The sequence below is a fragment of the Habropoda laboriosa genome, unplaced genomic scaffold (assembly GCF_001263275.1).
Source record: "Habropoda laboriosa isolate 0110345459 unplaced genomic scaffold, ASM126327v1 scaffold156, whole genome shotgun sequence".
Lineage (NCBI taxonomy): Eukaryota > Metazoa > Arthropoda > Insecta > Hymenoptera > Apidae > Habropoda > Habropoda laboriosa.
The window spans coordinates 537,869-562,454 of NW_017100300.1; the positions used below are offsets into that span (position 1 = coordinate 537,869).

The following is a 24,586-nucleotide window of genomic DNA, read 5'->3' on the forward strand; positions in this document are numbered from 1 at the left end:
CTCTCTCTAGTCGCGCGGTGCTCTGTTCGGCCGTAAATAATTTATACACGGAGTTTCCGGTGTTTTGTGTCCCGCCTTTATTATCGATTGAAAACACTCGATGATATTTTGTTAACGGCTCGGTAATTAATGTTCCGCGCATAAACGTCGCGCCATTGTACCGCCGCGCGGGCAAACCCAGGGGCGGTAAGAGAGACCTGGAACGAAGAGAACGAGGCAAAAAGAGGGGTATCGATCTATCGATCGGTCGATGGATCCGTGTTCGCTCGCGAATCATCCACCACCGTGGAAAGAGAGCCTACAGGATACATGGACCAGCGTCCCTCTGAAAGCGTTCAACGTGTTGTGAATAATATAATCGATGAGACAAGTCCTGTGTACAGCATCTGTGCAGTTGCAATTCCTGATCCTGTTCCTCTCTTCTTTGATCGTGTTCCAAAGAGAGAGAGTAAAAACAAGGAATAAGATAGATAGATAGGGAAGACATCGTGTATTGATGTGTACGTACAGGTACACGTCAATACCTGATCAACATCCACACACACACACGTGTCTATTCTCGATGTTGTACGAACATGTAGTAGCGTCTAATGCTAGCTGGTTGCACACATACTCCTTGGACATCCGGCACTCTCCTTAATGGGGTGCCACCGATATCCTGATCCCTGGCTGAAACGTTCACGAACACACGTAGACAAGCTAGAAACCACAAACGGACTAGGATCGAATCTATAGACCGAGGAATACCACTCTGGGTTCATTCCTCATCTTCATCGTGCACCATGAGCTAGAGACGCCTAGAAGGAATTTAGAGGTCTACTGGGAATCGCGGATAACACGCCTTAATGGGACCGCCGCGTTCGCAGAACTATCATTGGTGGAATAGAGAGAGAGAGAATTCAAGAAGCGTTCTAGGAGGAGGCACGTTTTGTGTCCACGGGACTCAGCCTAGTTGAACCACGAGCATCGTCGTGGCTCTGCCCCATAAATCCGTTCGCGTCTCTCATGGGACCAACCGAGACTACACGCTTTCGGAGTCGCGATAACTGCGGGACGTTAAGCGGTTATTAAGCGAGCTTCAGGTGGATGCTGATGAAACAGGCTACACGTACATTCTGCCGTCGTTTTTTCCCCTCTTCTTCGCCGAGATAGAAGAAAACACGTCCGGAGGAATACCTCGGAGGATAAGAAGAACAGACTACACGGAGAGAAAAGAACGTGCGGCGGTGGTGGTGGCTCGGCTGGTCGAAGTAATTGGATTGATACGAGATTGAATCGAGCGTAACGAGGGACGATGGACGACAAATCAGCGTGCAAGGTGTTGGAGCGAGAGTCGCCACGTAAATTTCGCCGTTCGTCCCGGATCCTTTCGAAATCGCCGTGACTAATCCTTGCCGCCGCTTTGGACGCTTTGCATATGGATGACGCCGCGGACCTTACGTCCATTATACGGCTTAAACCTTTAAAGTCCCAACCGGAGGAGAAGGAAAGAGAAAGAGAGATAACACAGGGCCAGTCCAGAGTGTGCACGGCATGCATAATTGGATTAATTTAAACTGTAACGAAAGCACCGTCCCTGACGAATCCTCGACATGGTTCACACCTGGAGGAAACCTTCAGAATCGCCAAGAAATTACCACCATTGAATCATACTCTGTACACGCATATACAAGTACCGGGAGCAAAAGTAGCACAGCGACGGGAAGAACAGATTGCTCGAATTCTCGCCTCGGCTAACAGAATAACTCATTTCCCCTGTTGTCGGGCGTATATTTCAGCGAGGGATCTGATAACGCGGCCAGGGGAATCCTGTGTGTGTGTGTGCGCGCGCATGTTGAAAAGTGCACGAAGAGAGCTCGAGTCTAGACCTTAACGAGCGTCACGAGCTGCTGCTGGTGCGGATCTCGACTGGACGGCGAAGGTGATAGCCCCGGAAGTAGCGACGTGGCGCGGCGTCAAAGTTAAGCCTTGGTCCGGTTGCTCGTGGGACGGACGTGAGATTACGTCAAGCGACAAGTAGGACCAGAAAGGCTAATGAGTGGCCGAGCTAATACCCAGGGCTCTGCTCGCCGCTTAGCGCGTGTAAGGATGAGAACGCACACGAACACAAATCTCTCTGTATCTACGTATACTCTCTTCTCCCCTTTCGGGCCGACACACAGAGATATATACATACATACAGGGAGAGAGGTATCCAGCCCCGCAGGTTTAAACCTATGAATGCATATTCAAGATACGAATGTTTTAAATCCCGGCCGGATTACCCGTCGACGAGTAGTCCAGCGCGCAGCTGAAAGTGGCCGGGCACATCGCGTCGCGTCCGCGGGGCGAAGGGCGAATAGCTACCACTATAAAGACGCGGCGTTTTATTATTTTTCATATCGACAACGTAGCGTAGAGAGAGGAGGATGAGGAGACAGAGAGAGAGAGGGATCTGCAGCAGCGGCAAGTGGAAGAGGAGGAGTAGGTAGAGAGACGAACGAGCGAAGGGAGAAAGAGAAGGACAAAACCGGAGAGGACAACGAGAACAACGGGCACGATGGAGAGAACGGTGAGGGTGAGGAGGGTGAGGGATTAACGGCGATAAATTTCGCAAAAATAGGGGCTTACCCTGTCGTGGGGCGACAGTCTAATCCTGGGTCCGCGCACCACCCCCTTCATGGCGGTGGTGGTGGTGGCTCTCGACGCTGAAACCACGTTGCGCGCCACTCCGATGCAACGGCGTTTCTCTCTACCCACGGATAGCGCCGTTTGCGACGCTAACCGCGTGCAGTTTTTGCAATTATCCAACCTGGCTCTTAAGAATTCTCTTCCTTTTTTTAATCATCCCTACGGTTTGCCTGGCTCCCTATCGCTCTGCCCCGGAAGGTTAATCTCCGGGAAACTGGCCCCGCAATTAATTTCACACGGGGATCAGTAGTTTTACTTCGAAATTGGACGATCGATTGTTACCAATCCCTGCTCCCTCCTTTCTTTTTTGCTTTTAACTAGCTGTACAAGTGTTACTAGAGTGTGAATCCTTTTTACGAAGCGGAAACACCGGGCGGTGTTAGGAATTTCAAATTCCTTCTATCTTCCAAATGTGATTCACGAAGGAATAAATACTGTAATTGACTTCTCTTTTAGGATCACCGTAACTAACGACGATAAGAAAGCGCCGGGAGTGATATAAAATGAGACTGTAATACTAGCAGCAGGACTGACTTTCTACTCGTTGTCCGGTTTCGGTAAAACGCATCAAGGATACAAAGAATAATCGTCTCGGTTTCTCTCGCCATAGTGGCGGCGTGGGCGAGTGAGGAGGCCTTACCAAAGAGGGAAAGAAGGAGATTCGGCATTCAACCGGGCGTCCAGGATGGACGCAACAATGGCTGCGCATCAACATAATTACAGTTCGCTTCGGTTGCCGGGACGGTCGCTCGACGAGGGCCAAGTATTATATTCAAATGCGAGCCGAGGCGGCGCCAGTGAGCACGAACCGAAAGGCAAGAAGGGGTTGCCGTACCCCGGGGCCAACCAGAGGAGGTTGAAGGTTGTAGGTTGACCGTAGGGACACGCCGTGTGGACGACGGGGGGGAGATACCTTTCGCCAGACGCCAGAAGGACAACCGAGAGGACACGGAAACGCCGCTTCAACCAACCTACCCCGTCCAGACAGAGGAAATTACGTCGTCTTGCTTGACCCTTCTAACGCCGACGCAATGTGTTCCCGCACACCTAGCAGCTTTCACCGAGAGCAGCTTGACAACTGAGCAAACCGACTAGCGTAAAACAATTTACGATTTACTTAAGTACTTTTAAGTAACCCCTTGACTTGTGATTTTTTTCACAGGCTAGGCATGCAAACGTCTGCTATTTATCGTTTTAGTACTGCGTCACGCAAGAAAAGCTAACATATTGCACATTATTTAGACACCAAAGCTGGAGTTAGAATTACGATTAATTTTTGGAAGAATATTTAACAAGTTCAAAAAAAAATTAGTAGGAAATATGATATTAACGTTCCTCCAATTATTCCTACTTCAACGCAAACAAAATTTCCCATCAAAAAACCCCACAACCCAAAAAGAATCTGAACAATGAATCTCATAATTGATTCCCCGATCGCAGAGCCGTTATCCACGCTCCTCGGAAAATCCCTGGCGTAGGCAGATCGTAAGATCGTGAAACACGGTGGAATAAAGAAAATTCAGGACGTGTAGGGGTGAAAGAGCGAGCAGGAAGAGCAGAGAGAGAGAGAACGAAGGATCGACTTCCCGACCGGGGGTTAGAAAGGAAGGCGAAACGCGTCGCGAGGATTTGTTCGAGCGGAAAACTGCCGGTCGATGTATGCAAACGTCTCCTCCACGTCCTTTCGAGCCGATAGGGTGACAACGGGCGCGTCGCCTCGTGTCGAACCTAACCTTTTCCTCCACGGTGAAACAATTGTCCGAAAGCACACGCGTCTCTTCTACTTCCTGCTTCTCTCCAGTTAACGAACTCGTCAAACGGTCGTTGGACCGCATTCACCGGCGTGCGGCGAACGGGTCATCTCGCAGACCTTGACCCAGCAATGGGCAAGGACGAGCAGCTGGTAGCGGAAGTGAGTCGGTTAAACGGCTGGTCCAGGGGTGGCAAGGGGACAATAGATATCAGCCGGTGGTACGCGGACACCACGTTGGGGCCGAGATAGCAGATCTAAGTGGGCCATGCCGCGCTACGGTTATGGCGGCATAAAACGCTCTGGCGGCGGTAGTTGCGGCGGCAGAAGGGGGCGGTGCGGACAGAGGCAACCAGTCAGCCAGCTGGCGGGTCGTGGCAGTCGACTCGAGTGCCGTCGAGAGCCCCTTTACGGCCGAAAAAACGGCCGCTATGATTGTCTATGCAAATTGTTTAAAATATCCGGGGCTAAGACCCGGAGAGAGAGAGAGAGGTTTCTCCCTTCTCCTCGTCACATTCACGACGCGTCGCTTTCGGTGAAAACCGTCGCGCGAATACAGCTACAGAGGAGGGAGATACGTGTCTCTGGAGTTCTCTACCAAAGGGGAAAGGAAGAATAATCTGGATTTCTCGAGAACGATTTCCGGGCGCGGAAAGTTGATCGTTCGGAAACGAAATGTGTTTTCCTCCTTCTTCCCCTCGTTGTACGTGTGTACGAGATGGCGAACGCGCGGCTTTCAAACGAGAGAGAGACGATTAAAAGAGCTGGAGCCGTGTCGTGACAAGAGAACGGAAATAATGGATTTGCAATTCTATTGGCGGTAGAAAAAGGCTCGGTCGTGGCATGGATTATGGCGTTTTACAGAGAGAAGTCGAACGTGGAAGAATGCCGCCACGCGTCAGATCGATCTGCCGTTTTTGTTCGCAGCTTCACGCTGCGTCCCGATCCGATCGCCGCGCGCGATACGGATGAATTAAAGATCGCGGCAAGATATATTGGAATGGCAGAGAGCAATACGCTAAATGAAACGCGGTTCATTATCGATCTTGATGAAACTGCGCTTGCATCTCTCAGCTAGTTGCCTGGTATTCGTGCATGTCCGTCTATATATACGTGTACATGTGTGTGTTAGTACGTGTGCAGATAATGGCATTGCCGGTTTGCGGTTTGTACCGTAGCAGCATTACCTGCCTTAGATGGCTTATTGATTGCCTCGACTATGCTCCGTTCTCGTGTTACAACACGAAACATCCAATAAGAATCGTCGTTTGCTCTTCCATTCGAATTTTCTACACTTCAACTGGACTAGCGTGAAAATTTTTCGTCCCCGGCAGGTTCGAGAGAAAAAGGATTCGGTACGAGAACTATAAATTGGCTGGTGAAAAATGTCAGATTTCAGAAACGCCCCGCTCGATACGCGAAACGGAGCGTCACTGGCAAATGTAATTTCGCGAAATGCTTCCATTGATATAAGAAGACTCTGGGCTACGGTGTCTAAGGATAAGGACGACGCCGAAGAAGGATCGAGGAGGTAGAAAATGGGAGAACGAGGAGGAAGGAAGATGAGAGAGAGGCGACGACGAAGTCGCAGGAAACTGCAAGCTAGACGGATATATCTTCCGAGTAAATTAAAATGGATTATATATGTCGACTCCATCTTCAATCTTTCTTCTTTTCCCACCGTCCCCCGTCCCGGACGCGCGGACTTCCGGATTATCGCTGAAGCGCCACGCGCAATTGTTACCGACTCCGTTCGAGAAGAAACTTTCGTAATGAATTCTCCATTCTTTCGTTCGGATCCGCCGTTGGCTCAGATTTCGTAAGAATATTCTCTCGGGGGGATGAGAGAATCTATGGTTCGGTGAAATGCGGCATTCGAATTCACGCGAGATAACTTTTCCAGAGAATTAGATCAGCGGTGGTGTGTGTGTTTTAATGAAAAAAGAAGAATAATTCTCGTGTACGAACGTTCTTCTCTGACGTTTGAAAGCAGCGCGACACAGAATTGGCGAAAAGGAGGACACGATACTAGAGAAGTGAGTAGACTCGCCCCGTTTGAAACATCGTCCCCGAAACTCGAGCGTGAAGGAACGAGCGGGCAGAGAAGTGGTGTGGTAGTAGGTCGGTGGCCACAATTCTGGAAAGCCCAAGTTGGCTGGCATGGAAGGTCGGGACACGGAGTCGACCATGATGTATGCTCCTCTTCCGTCTAATTAAACTTGGGGAGGGTCGCAGAGTTGGTTGGTTGGTCGGTCGGTTGGTACGCTGGCTGGTCGGACAGACGTACGGACGGGTTGGTGAGGGGCGGCCGTCGGGATGGCTTTCAAAATGACAGCCAAGGAGCAACAGAGATAGGAGAGAGAGAGAGAGAGATGGAGAGAACTGGCGAACAAGAGAGCGAAACCCAGGGAGAAAGACGTCTCTTCTGGCGACCTCTCGCCTGAACAACCGAAACGATTTTGTACTCTGACGGCGTTACGACGTCCTCGACTTGTTTCAACATCCTTGTATCGAATTAACGTCGACCCTTTCTATCCGCGACGACGTCTAAATTATTCATGTTTCAACCGGCTTCCAGCGAACAAATAAATCACTTGATCTCTCGTCGTGTCTCTAAACAGCCAATCTTCCTGGATTAAACACGAATTCTACGCGACTTTCACCCGATGACCCTGACTTTCCACGATTTAACGTGAATTTCCACGACCTACGCCATTCCTCGCGAAACCTTCCCGTACGAATAAAACTCGACACGTTCTCTCTCCCCGAAGGCTGAGGAAGAAAACTCGAGAAAACACATAGTCGCGACGTAAGGTGCATACAGGGCCACTCCTCCGCCTCCATCAAATTAATTTAATTTATACCCAGTCGTACAGGGGTCCGGTCTGGCCAACTCGCAAACGGTTCTTTCCGTGTCTTCGAATCGTGCAGTTCTCTTTGCAGCGTATTCGTCTCCTTTGATCTAACGTCAGCCGAAACACCGCGGCTAGTTTTTCTCTTTTCGTACGTCTACGACCGCGGCACGCGAGTCTATCTGACCGCTTCTCGCTCCTTATTCGATCGCGGCCATCTATCTATGGCCGTATGTAAACTATGCCCGCAAACGATCCGCTTTCCTGTCCAGTACACGCATACACACACACACTTTCTCTCTCTCTCTCTCTTTTCTCGTCTACTTCTGCGTCAATGTGGAACGCGGATTGGAGTTGGCTTTCTCGAACGGGGACAGGTTATTGGCGCGCTCCGACGAATTCCTTGGCGCGAGCAACCGCGATTCCGAAATGTTTCGGCGACGGGGTGAAACGACGTGGCCGGTGGCCGGCTACGATCTGGAATTCCCGATGAAAGCGACCACCACGACGACGTAGACGACGACGACGACGACGACACTGCGGAACAGACGACGACCACGTCGCATTCGCTTTCACGCTGATAAATTTACCGTCTAACGCGAGCTTGGTATTCAACTTTGGCCATAAGCTGATTTATCTGAACGTTAGCGGTGCACGTTGTTAGAGGCTGGTAAGCAGCAGCTCTTGTTACGTGATGATAAAAGTGATCGTCGTACGGGATACGTGAATCTATGGAAATGAAATTGGATATTGGAGGGTTGGTGAAAAACATGATATAAACCTGTCACCGGGTTTAATCTTAACACCGCGAATTTGTTGTTTAACCTCTATCGATAATTTCACACTTTCACGTTTTCCCTCTAACTATCTATAAATCTTCAACTCTGAGACAACATGCGTACGCGGAATATCTTAATGCACGAGACACGTTTCACGTGTGAAATGACACTTAACGTTCCACGTGGTAATGGTAACGACGTTAAAGAGTTAAAGAGTGGAAAAATAGAAGAAGAAAATCAGGGAGGGGAGAAATGGGTAAGTGGGGTGAACTAGCCGCGGCAAAGATTGAGCCACACTCGTTTCAGACATCTGTTCCGTGATAATTACTGGCGAAACGGTCGCGCGGGGTGAGCAACGCGAATGTTAGCCCTTGTTGCGGCCGTAAGTCATCGCGGGAGAAAGATTAGGACGCTAAATCAAGGCTGTTGAGGCCGTAATTCGTTTGGTGGAAAAAGGGGGAACGTCGGAAGGAGCTCTTTAAGAGGCTGGCACTCGAGTGAATACACACTTGGCTCGAGTCAGTTACTCTTTTAAGGCGTAATATGTATCCAGCGCGCCGAATGAATTCCGGTTCACGGTACAGTCGCTTAATCGCTCGTAATAACGCCGAGACGAATGCCCAGCCGAGACGACCGTCGCGAAAAACCGCTGTAATTTCTGGCAGTGGATATCGCGTAATAGCACGGCCGCGTGGAACACCGCGTCCAGAGATCCATGAATCGTGAACACGCCCCTGATGCTCCTCTTATTTTCACCTTGTAATTGTTCCTAATTTATCGGCGCCACTGGCTCGGGATGAAACGAGATTCGTAAAACCGACGCGAAGAATCCTCTTCTTCGTCTAGGTAAGAATTACACCTGCGCCAATTTGACGCGACACCTGCAATAAGCTTAACTCATCGAACATTCCGACGAAGATTTTTCATCACTTTTCAAACCAATTTCTGATGCAAATCTATATTTTCGAAAATATAGCAAAAAAAGTAGAACTTCGATAGAAAATTATTCCACCTGTCAGGTATTGTAAAAAGCACTATAATTTGGATATTTTTCCGATCACGCGCATTATGTGCAATTTTTTACCCTCAAATTTCCTATAAATGCATAAAAATCCACAGTCTATCGATCTTTCAACAATTGCCCTAATCTACCAACGTATCCATCTCTTGAAAAATACACAACTAACACGATTCCTCCCTAAACACCGCAGAACGAGGCAAAATTGTTACTTGTTACTCTATCCCCGTCACAAACAAACTTTCACACAATCCGCAACCATCGACTTCACATATCGCGCAACAACCCAATACCAATCGAAACCTCCATCTTCGACACGCGAAAGGATCGCGGAGCTCTCGAGTCTGCGAATAACTACGACCAAGAGGAAGTCGTAGCAGGAAGGCTCGTCTTTTCAGCATCGCGCGATATCGTCATCGCGCAAACAGCGTATATGCATTAAACCATGAACCCACTATCCCCGACGTCATATCCAATACACGTTGTTAGGGGGTTGCCGAAGCCGGGCGCCGTGGAAGCGCGGAGAAACGGGAAGGGGAGGAGGCGCGGCGGGACGCGTTGGTTGCGGGGTGGTTTCGAGGGTGGCTGCCAACCATCCCCCCCCTACCGGTGCGGTAATGGCATTAACCGAGCTGCAATATGATTACCGCTCTCGCAAGGTAACCTGATCACACCCGAAATCTATGGGGTGTCCGTAGTATGAGGGACAATGTACCGTGCTCCGAATTGCCGCGCAACGTTACGCAACCGCGGCCACCGACGCGCCACTCTTCCCTCTCTGCCACCACCACCACCACCGCCATCGCCACACACACCACCCCTGGTCCCTTTAATCGCGTTGCGCTTTTTGCGGCTCAGATTACCCGTGAATCATTAGATGGCTAAGGGCCCATAGTTGCTACAGTAGGAAGAGGATGGACGGAGCGTAGGAGGAGGCATCGCGACCAACGCTCCTTATCTTGGCATTAGGAGATTAGTGTGTCCCTCCGCACCGAAACGCGTTTTTCCGTATTCGACCCAAGGCTTCTTCTTTTCTCTCTTCGTTTCGGAGCTTAACTCCGGGGCGCCGGGTAAAAGCAATTTAGGAAATGTTTCTTTTTGCCCGGGCCGTTTCGTTGCCTCGTTTATCTTCGCTCGTTGTTGCCTTCGAGCGCCGCTTGATAAGTGAATAATCGTTGCGACTAGAGCAGTTTTGTACGACGAATTTTTCGGATGTTGTTGCTGTTGCTTTTTTAGAGTGTTTTGTAGGTGATTTTTAGGTTTGTTTTCAGCGGGGTACACGAGGTGAGAGGGAAACACGGTCGTTGATGAGGACGACGAACGACGAGCACGTCGTTCTGAGACAGCACACGTCCACGAGACTCGCGGACAGAGGTACGTCGTCGAGACGTACGACACGACGAAAGACGCATGCAAGAGACACTTACCGTGAGGTGTTGAAACAGCCACGCCCTGAGGATGTTGGTCGCGACCTTAGGAAAGATGCCCCTCTTCTTCTGGTTCTTCTTTCCCGACGAATCGTCGTCTTCCTCACCGGTGCCCTCGCCGCTGCCGATACTCGCGTTACTCGCGTCACCTGTAATCAAAGCAAAGACACACATTTTCAACATTTTCCAGATTTTCAAAATTCTCTAAATATACTCGGGGTGAAAGGTGAACGAGAAAATGTTAGAAACGAGGAGAAAAATTGGAGAAAATAAATCACAAGGTCGTTACTGTACATCATCCCTCCCTCGTTCGAGGCGTCAGAACGCATTATTAAGGGCGAGATTTTCGAGCACTTTAAACCACGTCCCGATTTTCAGCTGCAAAGTAGACCGAGAGCGATAACTACCTCACCCCCGACTGGCTGGTTCCCATGCATACAAACACCATTAAGCCACCCGCAATCACCCTGTCCCTCTTTCGCTCGCTGGCCCCCCTAAACGTTTCTAACCCCCACCCTCGGCAAACCCTCCATCCCCCTGGCCGCATTAATTCCCCGTCATTTATCAATCTTAGCTTTTTAATTGCACGGTCACCGGGGACTCGAGCAGCGAGACGGTAATGAGAGATATTAAGACGGCTTACGGTCACGCTTCGCCGAGGCAAATATCATTTTTATAAATTATCGGACCGGAGCCATTTCCAGGTGCCCCCCCATCCCTTTGCTCCGTTTTCCGTCAGATCCATTCCTCGCATTAATTAAGGGTTCTGCTGATGAACCAGATCGCCGGCAGGGAAATTGGAGCTTTTGGAAAAAAGACGCTTTATAACGTTCTTGTCGAATTTAAACAACATACAACTACCGTTCATAAATCAGCTGGCTTGTTGATCTTAGCTTTTTGTAATATCAATAATTACCTAAAACATTTTGCAATATAAAAAATTATCTAAACTTCCCTAAAGTATTAGGTCATCCCATAAGTTCGTACCGAAAGAGAAATATGTTTCAATGGAAATTCTATAGCGACGATATAACGGTCTTACCAAAAAGGAAACAGGAAAAAGTTGTAGAATTAGAAGGCACTTATGGAAATACTGGAAATATTGATCTACATAATACGATCTAACCTAATAAATTTAAACAAGAGAACAATTCCACTTTCCTAAACAAGTAGAACAAGAAATCCTGTGATCAGACGTATTTCACCGAGTCCTGTCACTTAAAACCAATCGCCTATCGGGCGCACCGTTTAAAAATAGTACACGGAAACGGAGTCTCGATCAGAAGGACAGGGAAGGCGATCATCGAAATTCACCTGGCGTCCCGTTCGATCGATCTCATTGTGAACGGCCGGAAGTCCGAGGTTCCCTTTATTCCTTTCTCCGTTGCGCGCGGAAGGAGAAGGAACGGCAGAAAGGCTACTTACGCCGACGGATTATAAATGACCGAGCCTTATCGTGCTGCCCAAGGCTCCGGTTCCCAAGGTTCTATCGTAACAGAGAGATCAGGGTGAGCCAGCCCGGTGCTCCCAGGGGTGTTCACGATGACAGGTCGCCCGGGGGCGCCTCTGGCCACCCCTAGCGAACACCAAGAGGAACGGTCTCGTGGCTGAGATTAACTTTGAATTCGTCCGGCGAAAAGGGTGGCAGCGGGACGAAAAATTTGTCCGTCGTAGCAATAGGAGCGAACGGAGTGGAAAACGACGGGAGATCGATGGAAATCGAAGGTATATACGACGTTATCCTAGGAGTTTGCGCCGCTTTCCCTGGACCAGGGACGGAGAAAACCAGAGGGGAGAAAAACGATCGACTTCGATCAGACTACCGTCGACTGCCTGCCATTCGATTTCGCCGACGAGATTCCAGATCTGACGGCGTATTTCGTCCCGCAGCGCGGAATAATGGACCGAGGGGTGAGAGAGAGAGAGAGAGAGCATCGGAATGTTCAATTAAGGATGACGGGAATTTTTTTTAAACGTCCGCGGCTCGATCGACTGACAATCGGGGGAGGTCACTTTATTCGTGATTCATATTTCAGACAGTTTCGTTTCCGGCGTGATCGATCGGGAGTTGGGAAGAAACGCGGAGGGTGAGAAAGGTTTCGTTGTTTATTCTGGAACAGTCTTCGTTTACTCTACCGTCGTGGGTTATTTATTAGAATCAGATTTAATGATCACTCGATAAATTGAAATTAGAAACTTTGCTATGTTCTTTGTATCGTTGCATTCGTGGCTGATTATAACAATTATTAGATAACGATTATAAGAATTTTTATGCTTGCATCGTCTTAACCCCACGAATTTAAAATTGGCAAGGTGAGACAAACTAAGGCTCTTTCATAAAAATCCACCAAACCACCCCAGAGTTAAAAATCGAGCAACTAATCAATTCGACGCGATAACCCTACATCGGTCTATCGAATTTTTATGCTTGCACTGCTTCAGATAATCAAATAATCAATTTACGAGAAATTCTCTGTCCGGAATCCATCTAATCCAACATACATGGAGAAGCGAACGCGGCAAGACAGACGCAACTGGCATAAGCCATCGAACAGGAAGACTAGGCTCATGCAATCGGGCAATAACGGGCCAAGAAATCACGTCATCGCGTCGAGTCCTCACGGTTGGATTCACAAGGAGCCAGGAGTCTTGGCGTCGATCCGTTTCCCTCCTCTTGGCCGGCTGTTTTCGTCCAGCGTACAAAGACAGACACAGAGGGAGAGAGAATCGTTTGCGGTGGTCCTTGTACGCGCAACAAAAACGACGTTAGATCCTCTCGCAGTCGTAGCCCGTTGTTCCAGCAGCTCGTAATGGCGAGTCCGTGTGGAAGCGAATAGAGCGGTCTAGAGGCGCGCGGAACGGCCGGCAGCCGGCTAGCGGAATAACGGAATGGCCAGCGGACCGTCCCCCTGATTGCAGTTAATTTACTCGGTGAATCGAGTTAATGTAGCGTGCCGATCGTACGCCGCCGTTACCGTGCCCTGACGTATCGGCCGAAGAAGCCGTGCTCCGCTGCCGCTCGTCAGGAATTTCTCATTTCCGCGTGTGTTAGAGGGAGAGAGGAACTAATCCCACCGAAAAACGAACCTCTCCATCCTGTACAAGAAACCGAAGACGAACGCGCCGCTAAAGAGCCACCTTCTCTAAGAAGCGTGCGTCTATTGCTCCGAGGAGCGAATTTGGACAGTGGAATATGGGAAGAAACACTTGTACGATTATTTTTAATAGGAACTGGGACCTTTACTTTCTCGTACAGGGGAAAATAAGCATTGGAAATTATATGATATGAGCAGTGATCGATAAAATTAAGTACAAAGAATAGTACCGAAAATGATGTGATAAGAAATTAACTCTTTATCGCAAAATTTTAAATTTTCACGCGAGGAGCAAAGAAATAGTAATAATACAGTAGTATAAACAAATAAAACGAGACTCGTAAAATATAGATAAATAGCTAAGTAACTCGCAAGTCACATTATACAGTGTTAAAAGACAGCAATCTCCAATTATACCGTTTAATCTCCTGCAAGATGAATGAATCTATAACTCGACAATGTTCAACTAAATACACCTCGTAAATAGCGTACCACTGAAATATCGCAGAGTTACGCGGCAGCGTTACAACTGTTCGAAACGAAAGTGAAGAAGGAAGTAAAAGTCGCATCACCAATAACGCCAACCATCCCACCCCGACCAATTCCTATACATCACCTTTACTCACAAGCGATAAACCGAGTAGGAATGCTCGTACGGAACGAGGAGATACGCATCCAACATACGATACATCTAATTTCCCAGCCGGTGGAGTAACGACGCGCAATTAAGAATCCTAACCGACTGCACGCGTTCCGAACCGGAGTCGTGCCACGCGCGTAATCCGGCTGCGTCGTTATTCACGCGTGACCAACAGCCCACGTCCCGTCACTGATAAGGCGAAGCCGCGTTTCTCTAGCCGCTGATCCGATCAGGATCGACGAGTGTAGTTCCACGTAGTAGTTCCGTCCGCGATCGACGTTAAGTCCCTCTCTTGAGCAGCATGGTAAAACGTTGCCTCGTTCACCGAGCAACACAGAGAGACAAGTGTCTCCGGTATGCAGGCCAGGCCAGGCTACCATAGTCATCGGAAATTAAACTTGGCCAGAGAGGATCGAGGTGAAATTTAACGCAGCGATAAATCGCGTGGCGGAAAGTCGCGAAAATTGTCGACGGCATGCGGGCCGGTGCACACGCGTGTTCCCTATGCACATGCGTTTACGAGCAAAAGAGTGAGATGGAGAGAGAGTTAGGGTGGGATACGCCATATCGTCCTCGTGTTGATTTACGCGGCGCACCGCGCATTTTTACTGCCGCGTTATAGAGATTTAAGTGCAGCCAATTATACGTTTACGCCGTTCCTCGTCTCTTCCACGCGTTGCACAGTGAAGAACATCAGACGACGACGACGACGACGACGACTAGCAGCAGAGAATCTCTGGATCCTGCTGACGACCAACGCGGACGTACAGAGGAGAGAATACCGCTTTCTCTCTCTCTTTCTCTCTCTCTCTCTCTCTCTCTCCTTCTCTCCTCTCTCTCTCTGCTGCTTCTTTCTTTCGAGCTGTCGCGGGCTATACTTAGCCGATGGGTCAAGAATAAGCGAAGTCTCACGTCGGCCTGACTATATGCTATTTCGAGAGGACGAGCGGACACGGCCGAAACACGCGGTCCCTACGTCGAAGTGGCTGCTGCCACATCGGGGAAACGGCCTCTCTTCTTCTTCTTCTTCTTATACTTCTTCTCCTCCTCCTCTTCGCGTTTAGTTTATCGACGATAACGGTGCATCGAACGAAGAGTCGAGGAAGCGAAAGTCTTCGTCATCTTTCATTTACGCCATAGAAGAATCTCGAAGAATGGTTAATTATACACGGTGAGATTTTCGTTGCCCCCTTCCTGTCTCGATAAATACGTATACAGTGGTTGGTTGAATAGGATACGATCAAACGGAGATCCCTAAGCGAGAGAGTGAGAGAGAGTTCAAGGGCCTGCAGCGTGGACGCTCGAGCGAGCATCGCTGATTCGCCGTGGAAATAATAAGCGGCAATGACGGTAATAATCGTGATCGAAAACCAATGAGGCGGACGTACGTGATCATTAGGCGAGGCGGTTGTACAACGCTGGATAAGAAACTGGCAGTCAGAGTGGATAACAAGAGATCCACAAGGTTTAAACGCCACGATAACACAATAATTCTGCCTGTTCGAGCAGGTAGCAATTAATGTCACGCGGCGTACGCCGTCATTTTTATCCCACGATCAAGAACGAATATCGCGGGGCTCTGTGCTTCTTCTTCGGGCCACATGAAGATGACAAAACGAGACGAGGAGAGAGAGAGAGAGGAGGACTCGAACCACCGAATACGTCTTCGTCGAAGCGGAGAGAACACCCTACCTCTATTTAGGGTGGCCGAGCAGCGGACTGTCGAAATAAACCGCGCATATGGCCACCGAAAATAAACTCCTTATTCCCATACCGTCGAAGGAGGACCCTGTTCGTTCCAGCTTCTTCCCTTTCTTCGTTTCTCCTCCTCTTACTCAGCCCTAGCTAGCCAGCTATGTACCTCGTTCCAGCCAAGCGGATCCGCTTCCAACTCTTTCGACTGTCTGAAGCGTAAAACCGCCACGACCTTCCGCGAGCGTGTAGGTAGAGAATGCACCGGATACTAAGACATTTGTTTGCTGGGTACGCAACGCGTGGAAGAATCACGAGGAGGATGGGAAAGCGGAGAAGAGAAGATCGTTAGACTCGTTTCTTTGGAATTCGCCTTCTCATCGAGCACTTCTTCGTTTCGAGTGATCTCGAGATCTTCACCCTTTGTTCCGCGACTTTTCTAATTGCTAGAAATGTTGATATTCCGGGTTCTGAGTTTGATAATCGATCGCGGAGGTATGGAAGACGATAAAATTCGAGAGGTGATGTATTCAACTTCCTCTTCTCAATTTATCGCGCTATAATTGTGACCCGATACTGTACAGTAAAGATGAAACATAGGAAATTTCGAACGTCTAGAAGTGGTAAATGAGATGGAAATAATTTGACGATTCTTTCATCTGTTGAAAGACGCTCGACTTAGCGGCGTATGAAAGGATTCACGAAAGGATGATTTAGAAGTGAAACGTAGCTCTCGGTTTGTGCATTATTTCAGGGGGGTAAATTGTGAGCGGCGTCGCTAAAGTTTGACAAAATATTGGCCCGTTAAAGCCGCGATTTATTTATCGATATTAGAGGATGTGAAATATGAAAGGAGTTAAATCAAGCCCGGCCGAATCCATATATATTTCATTTTTCAAAACACATCGTGAACGTCACGCAAAAACAAACGATAAAGAGCGAACGCCGTTAAGTGGAAAATTTAATATCCCATGTTTCTATATGATGTAATATTTGGAATAAACGTTGGTAGTATTTTTTACGCGGTTTTTCACGCACCCGTCCAACCTATAAAACAAAGTTATCCGCCGGTATATTTTAGATTCGAACGCTATAAAAATGTGCTTTGTTAAAATGTCCGCCCGTGGATGTTTCTTTCTATTTTTCAATATTCTGCTCGTAACTATTTCGCTATAATTCCATTACCCCCCGAAACAATGCTACAATAAAATACCACGAAAAATTCCCAACTAAAAGGAACACCCAACTCGAGTACACTGCCTACACACTCTGTTCGCAAAACCAACCTAAAAGAAGAAGAAAAAAAAAATAAGTTACAACGATAAAGCTCGATACGCGATCTACTATGACGGGAAGTAAAGGGTTTTTCGCGTGGTTGGTAATCACGGAAGGGGTCAACGGACCAAAACACGCGTATTCTCGCTCGACCTCGACCAGTGCTACCACCACAGCCACCGACAGAGAGAGAGAGCAAGCGAGAAACGTTTTCTTCTCTCTGTTCGCCGATTCCCAAACTATTTTCGTCGATGAAATGCAGCTCGACGGATCGTGGCTCACCCTCTCAATCCCCCTCTTCCCTCGATTTTTTACTCCACAGCAAGCCCTCTTCCTCTCTCTCTCTCTGTATCACGCACGAGCCGCGCGAAGAAGATCGCCTCGCTCGATTTCCCGTCGAGCGTTCGCGTATCTTCTACGAGGCAGCAGAAAGAGAGAGAGACGACAAGCCGGGTTAATCCGTGAATCTGCTTAACCGAAAGATTAATTGGCGATTGTGGGAGAGATGAGAGGCGATGAGGAAGCAGCTTCTTCTTCTCTGTGTGTGCGTCACTCGCGTCCCGCGACAAACACGAAATCGGCCCGCGCAAGCTAGTGGCGAGCAGGCAAGTAACGGCGCGCACACTTTGTAGGAGAGTTTGTCTTACAAATGAGCCGAGCGACGGGGATAATTTAGTATGCCACGGCAGCGCGCGTTAACCTTTCGCTGCGCGACACTCGGACGCGCTCGTTACGCTTTGCTTAGCGCCGCGACTATGCCTTATTCGGTGGAGTATGCCGGAGCAGATCTCACGGCCCGATTAGCTTCAGCGACGAAAGAAAACGGTACGCGACATCTACGCGAAAGTAGCTGTCAGGCACATCAGGAAATCGTTTGGAATTTTCTTTCTTGTCCGACGAGAATCGAGCGGGATTAGTGTGGCAGTTTACGCGGTTATTTCCGGTAAGGTACTAACGCAAGTTTAGGTGAATGTACAGGGTGGACGAAATTTTGGGTGAGAAGGTTGTGTTGTAACGTTTGTATGAAAGTTAGGTTTGTCGCCAAAGTGGTGAATTAAAAATATAGGTGTCCCAAGTGTCTTCTATGAGATTCAATGTACAGACTAGTTTTACCATAGATTGTCGCACTCGAGAGACAACAGCTCACGTCGACTTCGACCAACTAGTATAATAACTCTGTCTCAATTTTACCATCCCTCCTACTAAATCCGCATAAACCATACAAGCATTCTCAGAACACATTCGGTCTGATCCGCCGAAAACCTTGGGTGGCCGTGCACATTTCTTTCGCGCCCTAATCTCGAGCACTCGATCCAAACACTCTCCTCTCCCATCTCTAACACTCGAAGCTCCGTCACTCGCTATAAACAGTCATCGAAAATTCCCATGCCTGCAATTGTGTAACAGAGGACAACAGTGTATATGTGTACGCGTACATACGAAGTTGAGCGAGATTTCACGCGGATTGAGAGGAGCGGAGGGACTTTTGTGAAATTCCTGTAGACACACGGTGACGCAAGACACGTCGCCGAGAATCGAAGGCAGAGGAGAAACGAAAATACCGGCCTATCGTCAAACGGGACGGCGAACACGAGTCGAAGGGACGAAAGAACGTCGGAGGATACCGAATTTGTACGGATTAACGGGTTGAATCGTCGGATTCCTCGAACTCTCGTTTAAGTTTTCGCTGGCAAAGAGGGAATACACGATGTTCCTTCGTTTTGTGATTTCTGAAAGCGAAAATGCACCGTGACGCGGGCAAAGAGAGAAAGAGAGATAGTGGATGTTGGATCGAACGAACCGTGATTCCCGTAATTGTTTACACAAACTTGGGAAAACGAAGCGCGCGAAGCGACATGCAAGTTCGAAGTGGCCGAAAGAGAAACGCGTATTTTTCGACACCTGACGCTGCTCGTCAAACGGTAAACGTCGGACTGCCGCCACTTATTTACCGAGTCAAAATAGAGGCTATTAATAGATCTCGTAAAAGAGGGTCCCGTGTCTTCATTCCTCGAAATTATTTGGCACTTCTCGCGCGGTCGAACGCGCTTTAACGCGGACCCGACGACGCGCCACGAATTATCGTCCGTCGGGGAGTTTTCCAAAACGAATCGACAACGCTACTAAAGTCGAATATATTTGGCGTAAAACGATTTGCGCGGTCGCTTCTCCCGATTTTCGCGTTTCGTAACTTTTCCTTGCAGCATTTCTTTTTTTCACTCGAATTTTCGGGAATTCTAAACTCCTCTCGAATACGTTCGCGAAAGAACGACACTTGGAGCTCGAAGATTCTTCGTTCATCGTGCAATTGTTACATTAAATAAAAATTTGAAGTAAGAGACTAAAATATTTTCACATTTCTCATTCGTCGACGTGTTAAACGTTCCCTATTAACTCCTAAACCCTTTGACCGATCTGGACCAAATTTTGCATAGTTACTCTCGAGGACCCAGCGGAAAATCCACCCCCCTGACACTTTGCGATAATTTACTGCTATCGCCAAGCATTAGAATAATAAATCAACCACGCTGCAATAATACACGTATATACTCGGTGTAGCGGAACAAAGTGACAACTCTGTATCACTACGAATTAACATCAACAAGTTAATATTCCGTTTCAACATTTCCACGAGTACCAATCTTCCAAACACAAGAACCTACGGCAACGTCAAATGGTTTAACATATAAAAACCGAGTTTAGACTCGTAACTTCACATAGTAACAACGTGTAATTCCCATCGAACCGCAAGAACACACTTATCCTCGTTCCCAAGACGTTAAACTACCTCGACGTACCATTCCTCCTGTTAATTCCCATCATCCGTGCAACGGAAAAAAAAAGAAAAGCAAAAAAAGAGGAGAAGCGGTCGAAAAAGAAGGAACTCGAACGACGGTAAAGGATACAAAGTTTAAAAAGAAGGCGGTCGGGGACAAGCGTGTATACTTTCGTAGACGCGCGAAGGCAGTCGAAGGCGAAGGCGAAGAACGAAGCGAGCGAGCGAGCGGTTGATTGAGACATCGACGGAGCAGCTGTGACAGTTATCTGATTCATGGACATGCCGAGTATATTTTATGCCGTACGACCTATGAATACAGATCGATCGGACGCGGGACAGCGGCGGCCGTGGCGGCCCGAGGAGATCATAGGTGCCTCCGCGTATATGGATATATCAATTACGCGCGCGTACACGCGGACGAGCCGCGGCACGTACAAGAGCTACGAAGAAGCTACGCGGCGGAGCCGAGCGAGCGTCGCGTTAGAGGGACCGCGCGCGGCAGGGAACATCGCATTACGATTCATCAGGCGTCCGGGTACCAGTTCCGCGAGGATCCGCGGAGATACTTATCCGGTAACAATCTACGTGATAAATCGCCGATTTGTATCGACGCTTCGTGTCGTCCGATACGAAATGACGCGGCGTAAATCGTTTCCCTCAAACCCCCTACCACAAGAGTCCACACACCGTGTCCTCGCGCGCTGCGCCGCGATTACGATTTAAGCCGTACGCGCTCGCGCTCGCGCGATCACAGAGCTTCGATGTGCGTGTGTGTGTGAAGGTGGTGGTCGTTTCTCGACGATGGTGGTGATGTGCGCGCGCGTGGGAAAACGATATCGGGAGAGACCGGCTATAGAGAGAAAGTCATGAACGATCGTTGGCGGAAGAGACAAGAGAGCCGCGTAGTGTACTCTCCTAACGCATCGTTCGCGTGCACGGATTATTCGGTCGGGAGGAAGACGAGACCGCGTCAGAGGCGGCCTGCATTAACATAAAAGTCGCGGCACCAGATTTATCGCGTCGAGTAAATAACGATCGTCAACGGGGGAGAACGAGGCGAGCTGGTTGCGCAACCAACACCGAACGCGTCTCGGTTAACGCGGGCATTAGCCACGGCGGTAACGCGCCGCGTCAGGAATCGCGTAATTGCTCGCGGAAAAGGGAGGAGAAGAGAAGAGAGTAGAGAGGCGAGGAGAAGAGATAGAGGGTACACGAAACAACGTTCCTCTCGTTCGTTTGAAACCGCGGAGGTCGACGACGACGATGTGGAAGAATACATCGTAACATGCAAATCGAGTCGCGCGATTCGAATCTGGGATACGATCTTTGCGGATAGATAGTCGTGGGTTCTAGCTAACAGTCGAGTCGTCTTACCGCTGCTGCGTCCAGCCAGCTAGCGTCAAAAGCTATCAAGAGAGCTCCCGATGGAAGTGCTCTCTAGTCGTTGAACGTAGCTTGTGGGAATGGAAACGTGAAATGGAACGAGAAACGTAGAAACGCCGCGGAGATATCAACGTGGCCGATGCTGGCAGCCGAGGCACGTACGGAGATTGTACTAATTAATGCCACGGGACCGAGAGGCCGGCGCTGCAGGCTCGCTGATGTGCTGCCGCTAGGAACGACGCTGTTACTATGATAATTACCGGCAGAACGTGAGGCTCCGTCTTAATTGGGACTACCGGAGCGAATTAATAACGCGACACCAACGATGACCCCTTTCGCGACACCTATCTACCGCCATTCCTCACGCGGTTCCGATTCGTAACCCCGTCGATGAGAGTGTCACGAGGTGACGAGTTTGCTGGAACGCTCGTTCATTAAGGAGCGTGTTATCTTTATGCTAAATGTGATTCGAGAGGGATTTGAAAGATCGTGAAACGAGAGACCACCTATGGTACCGAGCTGAAGTCACCGTGAGCTCACTTTTCCTGACTCTTCGGTTCATTAGATACTGTAATAATTAGATAAATTACAGTCGTCAGTTTCGGAATAAAATTTCAATTTTTTTTTGTTACATCTTGACCATAATCACGAGTTTAGTAAGAAGATTATCCAAAGAATGTCAAGAATTACTAATATATGTTCATGAATAAGAACCCAACGTATCCCAGCTTAGAAAAGCTTAGAAAACTTTTCGTCGTTGGTACATATTGTGCAAGAAGAAAGTAGGATGCAAAAATCTATTTCGAAGAAGCTCTAGCCAAATGGTTAGCACTCTGGAATAAACGTTTGCACAGTATCGTCCGGAGCGGATACGCTCATCCACGGAAGAGACTGTAAAATCGGTCGTAGGAAGCGAGTAACGCATGGTAGAAATAAAAGCGTTAATGGCGATGCGCCACCGGTAGATACGACGTCGAGGCGTTCTCCTCGTCATCTTCTTCTTCGTCTCCTCCTACTAACTCTCTGACGTTCGCTGGATGGCTTTCGGGTACATGTGACGAGCACGTGTCTCGAACTGGTACATATCGGCTTTCGCCTTGGAATTAGTAAGCGTGGAGAGAGAGAGCTTTGCGACGACGATGGCGGCGGAAGGGAGTCGAGGAGCTTTACTTTTTGTCACCGTGTGCGGCGTCGCGACGCGTTTAAACTTTTCGTCATGCATCACGACGCGTTAACTCCCGTTTATTTCCAGTAGGGCTCCTCCGCCACATATTTATAACCTAATCGGGTGCGAACGCGTCCAAACTCCCTCTTTTCGAACTCTAGACTATATTTACGTTGCATAGAATTCCCAATTCGACCAGTCTCTCTCTCTCTCTCTCTCTCTATGTATATATATTTGTACCTTCGAGCAATCCTTTCGACAAATTCGTTCACCATTCTAACCGAATTCCCGGCGATTAGCGTGTTCTTTATGGTCGAGGCGGCTCATTAACCAGCTAATTATCCCAGTGAATGAAAACGACGAACGACCAAGAGGCTTAATATCGACGATCTATCAAGTCGGCTAGAAATTTAACCGTGACGTATCCACTCGGCGGACCGCGTCCACGACACATCAGCATGCAAATGCGAAACGCGGACCAATAGCGGCGTGGTTGTTGCTTGCGAAACGCAAGAGAAAGAGCCGCAGAGAGTAAGGGATTCTACATGGGTGAGCGTGAGCGAGAGAGAAACGCGTAGAGAGGCTCAAGAGAAATGGGCGCCGGTGGCCAGTAATGAGCCAGAAAACTGGCGACAGCTCCGCTATGCCCTCTATATCCTATCCCAACGAGACGAGGCGCGATATTGTGCCGCGACGCGCGTTCTCCGACTCTCGCACACTCCTCTTCCGCACGCTCGCTTTGCACACAGAGTGTGCTGTGCGTTCAGTGTGTGCCGTGCACGCGCGGGCCCATAACTCACTGCGGCTGGCCCGCAGGCCCGTCTTGTTAGCGCCCCGCAGAAACCGAACTGAGGACCTCTCCTAACTATGATACCGTCTGTTCCACCGATATACGCGGCTCGAGGGACGAGTCTCGGGGATCCACGATGAGCAACAGGAGAAAAACAAAGAATAGACGCGAACGAGAAGAGGAGAGAAACCGGAGGGGGTTAGAAAACACGTTGCGTAGAAGCGAGAAAGAAGACGAAAGTAGATGGAGAGCGGAGGAGGAAGAGAGTAGTCGAGGAACACCCTCCTCCTCCTCCTCCTCCTCCTCTTCCTCCTCCTCCTCCTCCTTCTTCTTCTTCTGCTTCTTCGATCCTTTGCCTCCGCCAACGCGCATAAATGCATAGCTATCTCTGACCGCATCTTCCCCGGCGGAACGACCGAACGAAAAGAGCGCGTTATCGGTACTTCGACCTGATAAATCCCCCCCGAAAGAATAATGAGTCGACATTATTCATGCTGACCCGTCAGCGTCGCTCGACCGGTCCACCACTGCTGCCCTCTTTCTCGCTCCCTTTTGCCAACCGCGTTCTCGACGACGCATCGCCATTAGGGGGTTCCCGACAAACCGGGCATCGAGAGAATCCAGCCCGTGGAATCGACCATGGACGATATTAGGAGGCCGCTTAGCTGGATCAACTGGAATTCGACCAGGGGTACACCAGGGGCCATCAGGGGGCGGCGGATCCCGTCGGCACCGTTTGGTCGATAGAGGACCGTGCCTTGTGAGACTTTTCGTATCAGCGACCACGCGGGATCGTAAATTATACGGGAGCACGGAAGGAAAAGCTTCGTCCCCGTAATGTCGCGTGCTCACGGGGAGGAAGATCGTTGTTTGAGCACGGTTACCCTGGGGATGGATCCTCGTGTCCTTGGAATTTAGTAAAATACCCGTCGTTAACCCTATTAACTGGCTTCTTTTTTACGGTGAGAGGTTGGTGGAAATTTTTCTTGGGTTTTTGTGGGGACAAATGTGAGGTATATGTTAAATTGATATTAGAATTGATCTGGATAATAGCGAAACCAGTTTGGTAGTAGTAGAAAATATTGCAGAGAATTTTTATGTGGGAAATGGGCAGCTAATTAAACGAAAAGTACAAAATTAATTGCTACCACTTTCTGATATGAAAAAATACACTACTTTGTGGGCATACTTCGTCACGTTTAATACACTATTAAACGGTTAAGAGAGTTATGCTGTTAAAAATAAATACTGGTCATTCAGAAAACCATTAA

At 48.9% G+C, this 24,586-nt stretch overlaps 1 protein-coding gene across 1 annotated transcript in view; it reads right to left on the bottom strand.

The window, feature by feature from the left end:
• The window catches only part of LOC108573951 (homeobox protein homothorax), a 506,295-nt gene that overhangs the window by 192,743 nt on the left and 288,966 nt on the right, over positions 1 to 24,586 (bottom strand). The window contains exon 11 of the mRNA XM_017936443.1: positions 10,497 to 10,645. Within this exon, the coding sequence (XP_017791932.1) occupies positions 10,497 to 10,645 (149 nt within the window). The remainder of the gene's footprint in view (positions 1 to 10,496; positions 10,646 to 24,586) is intronic.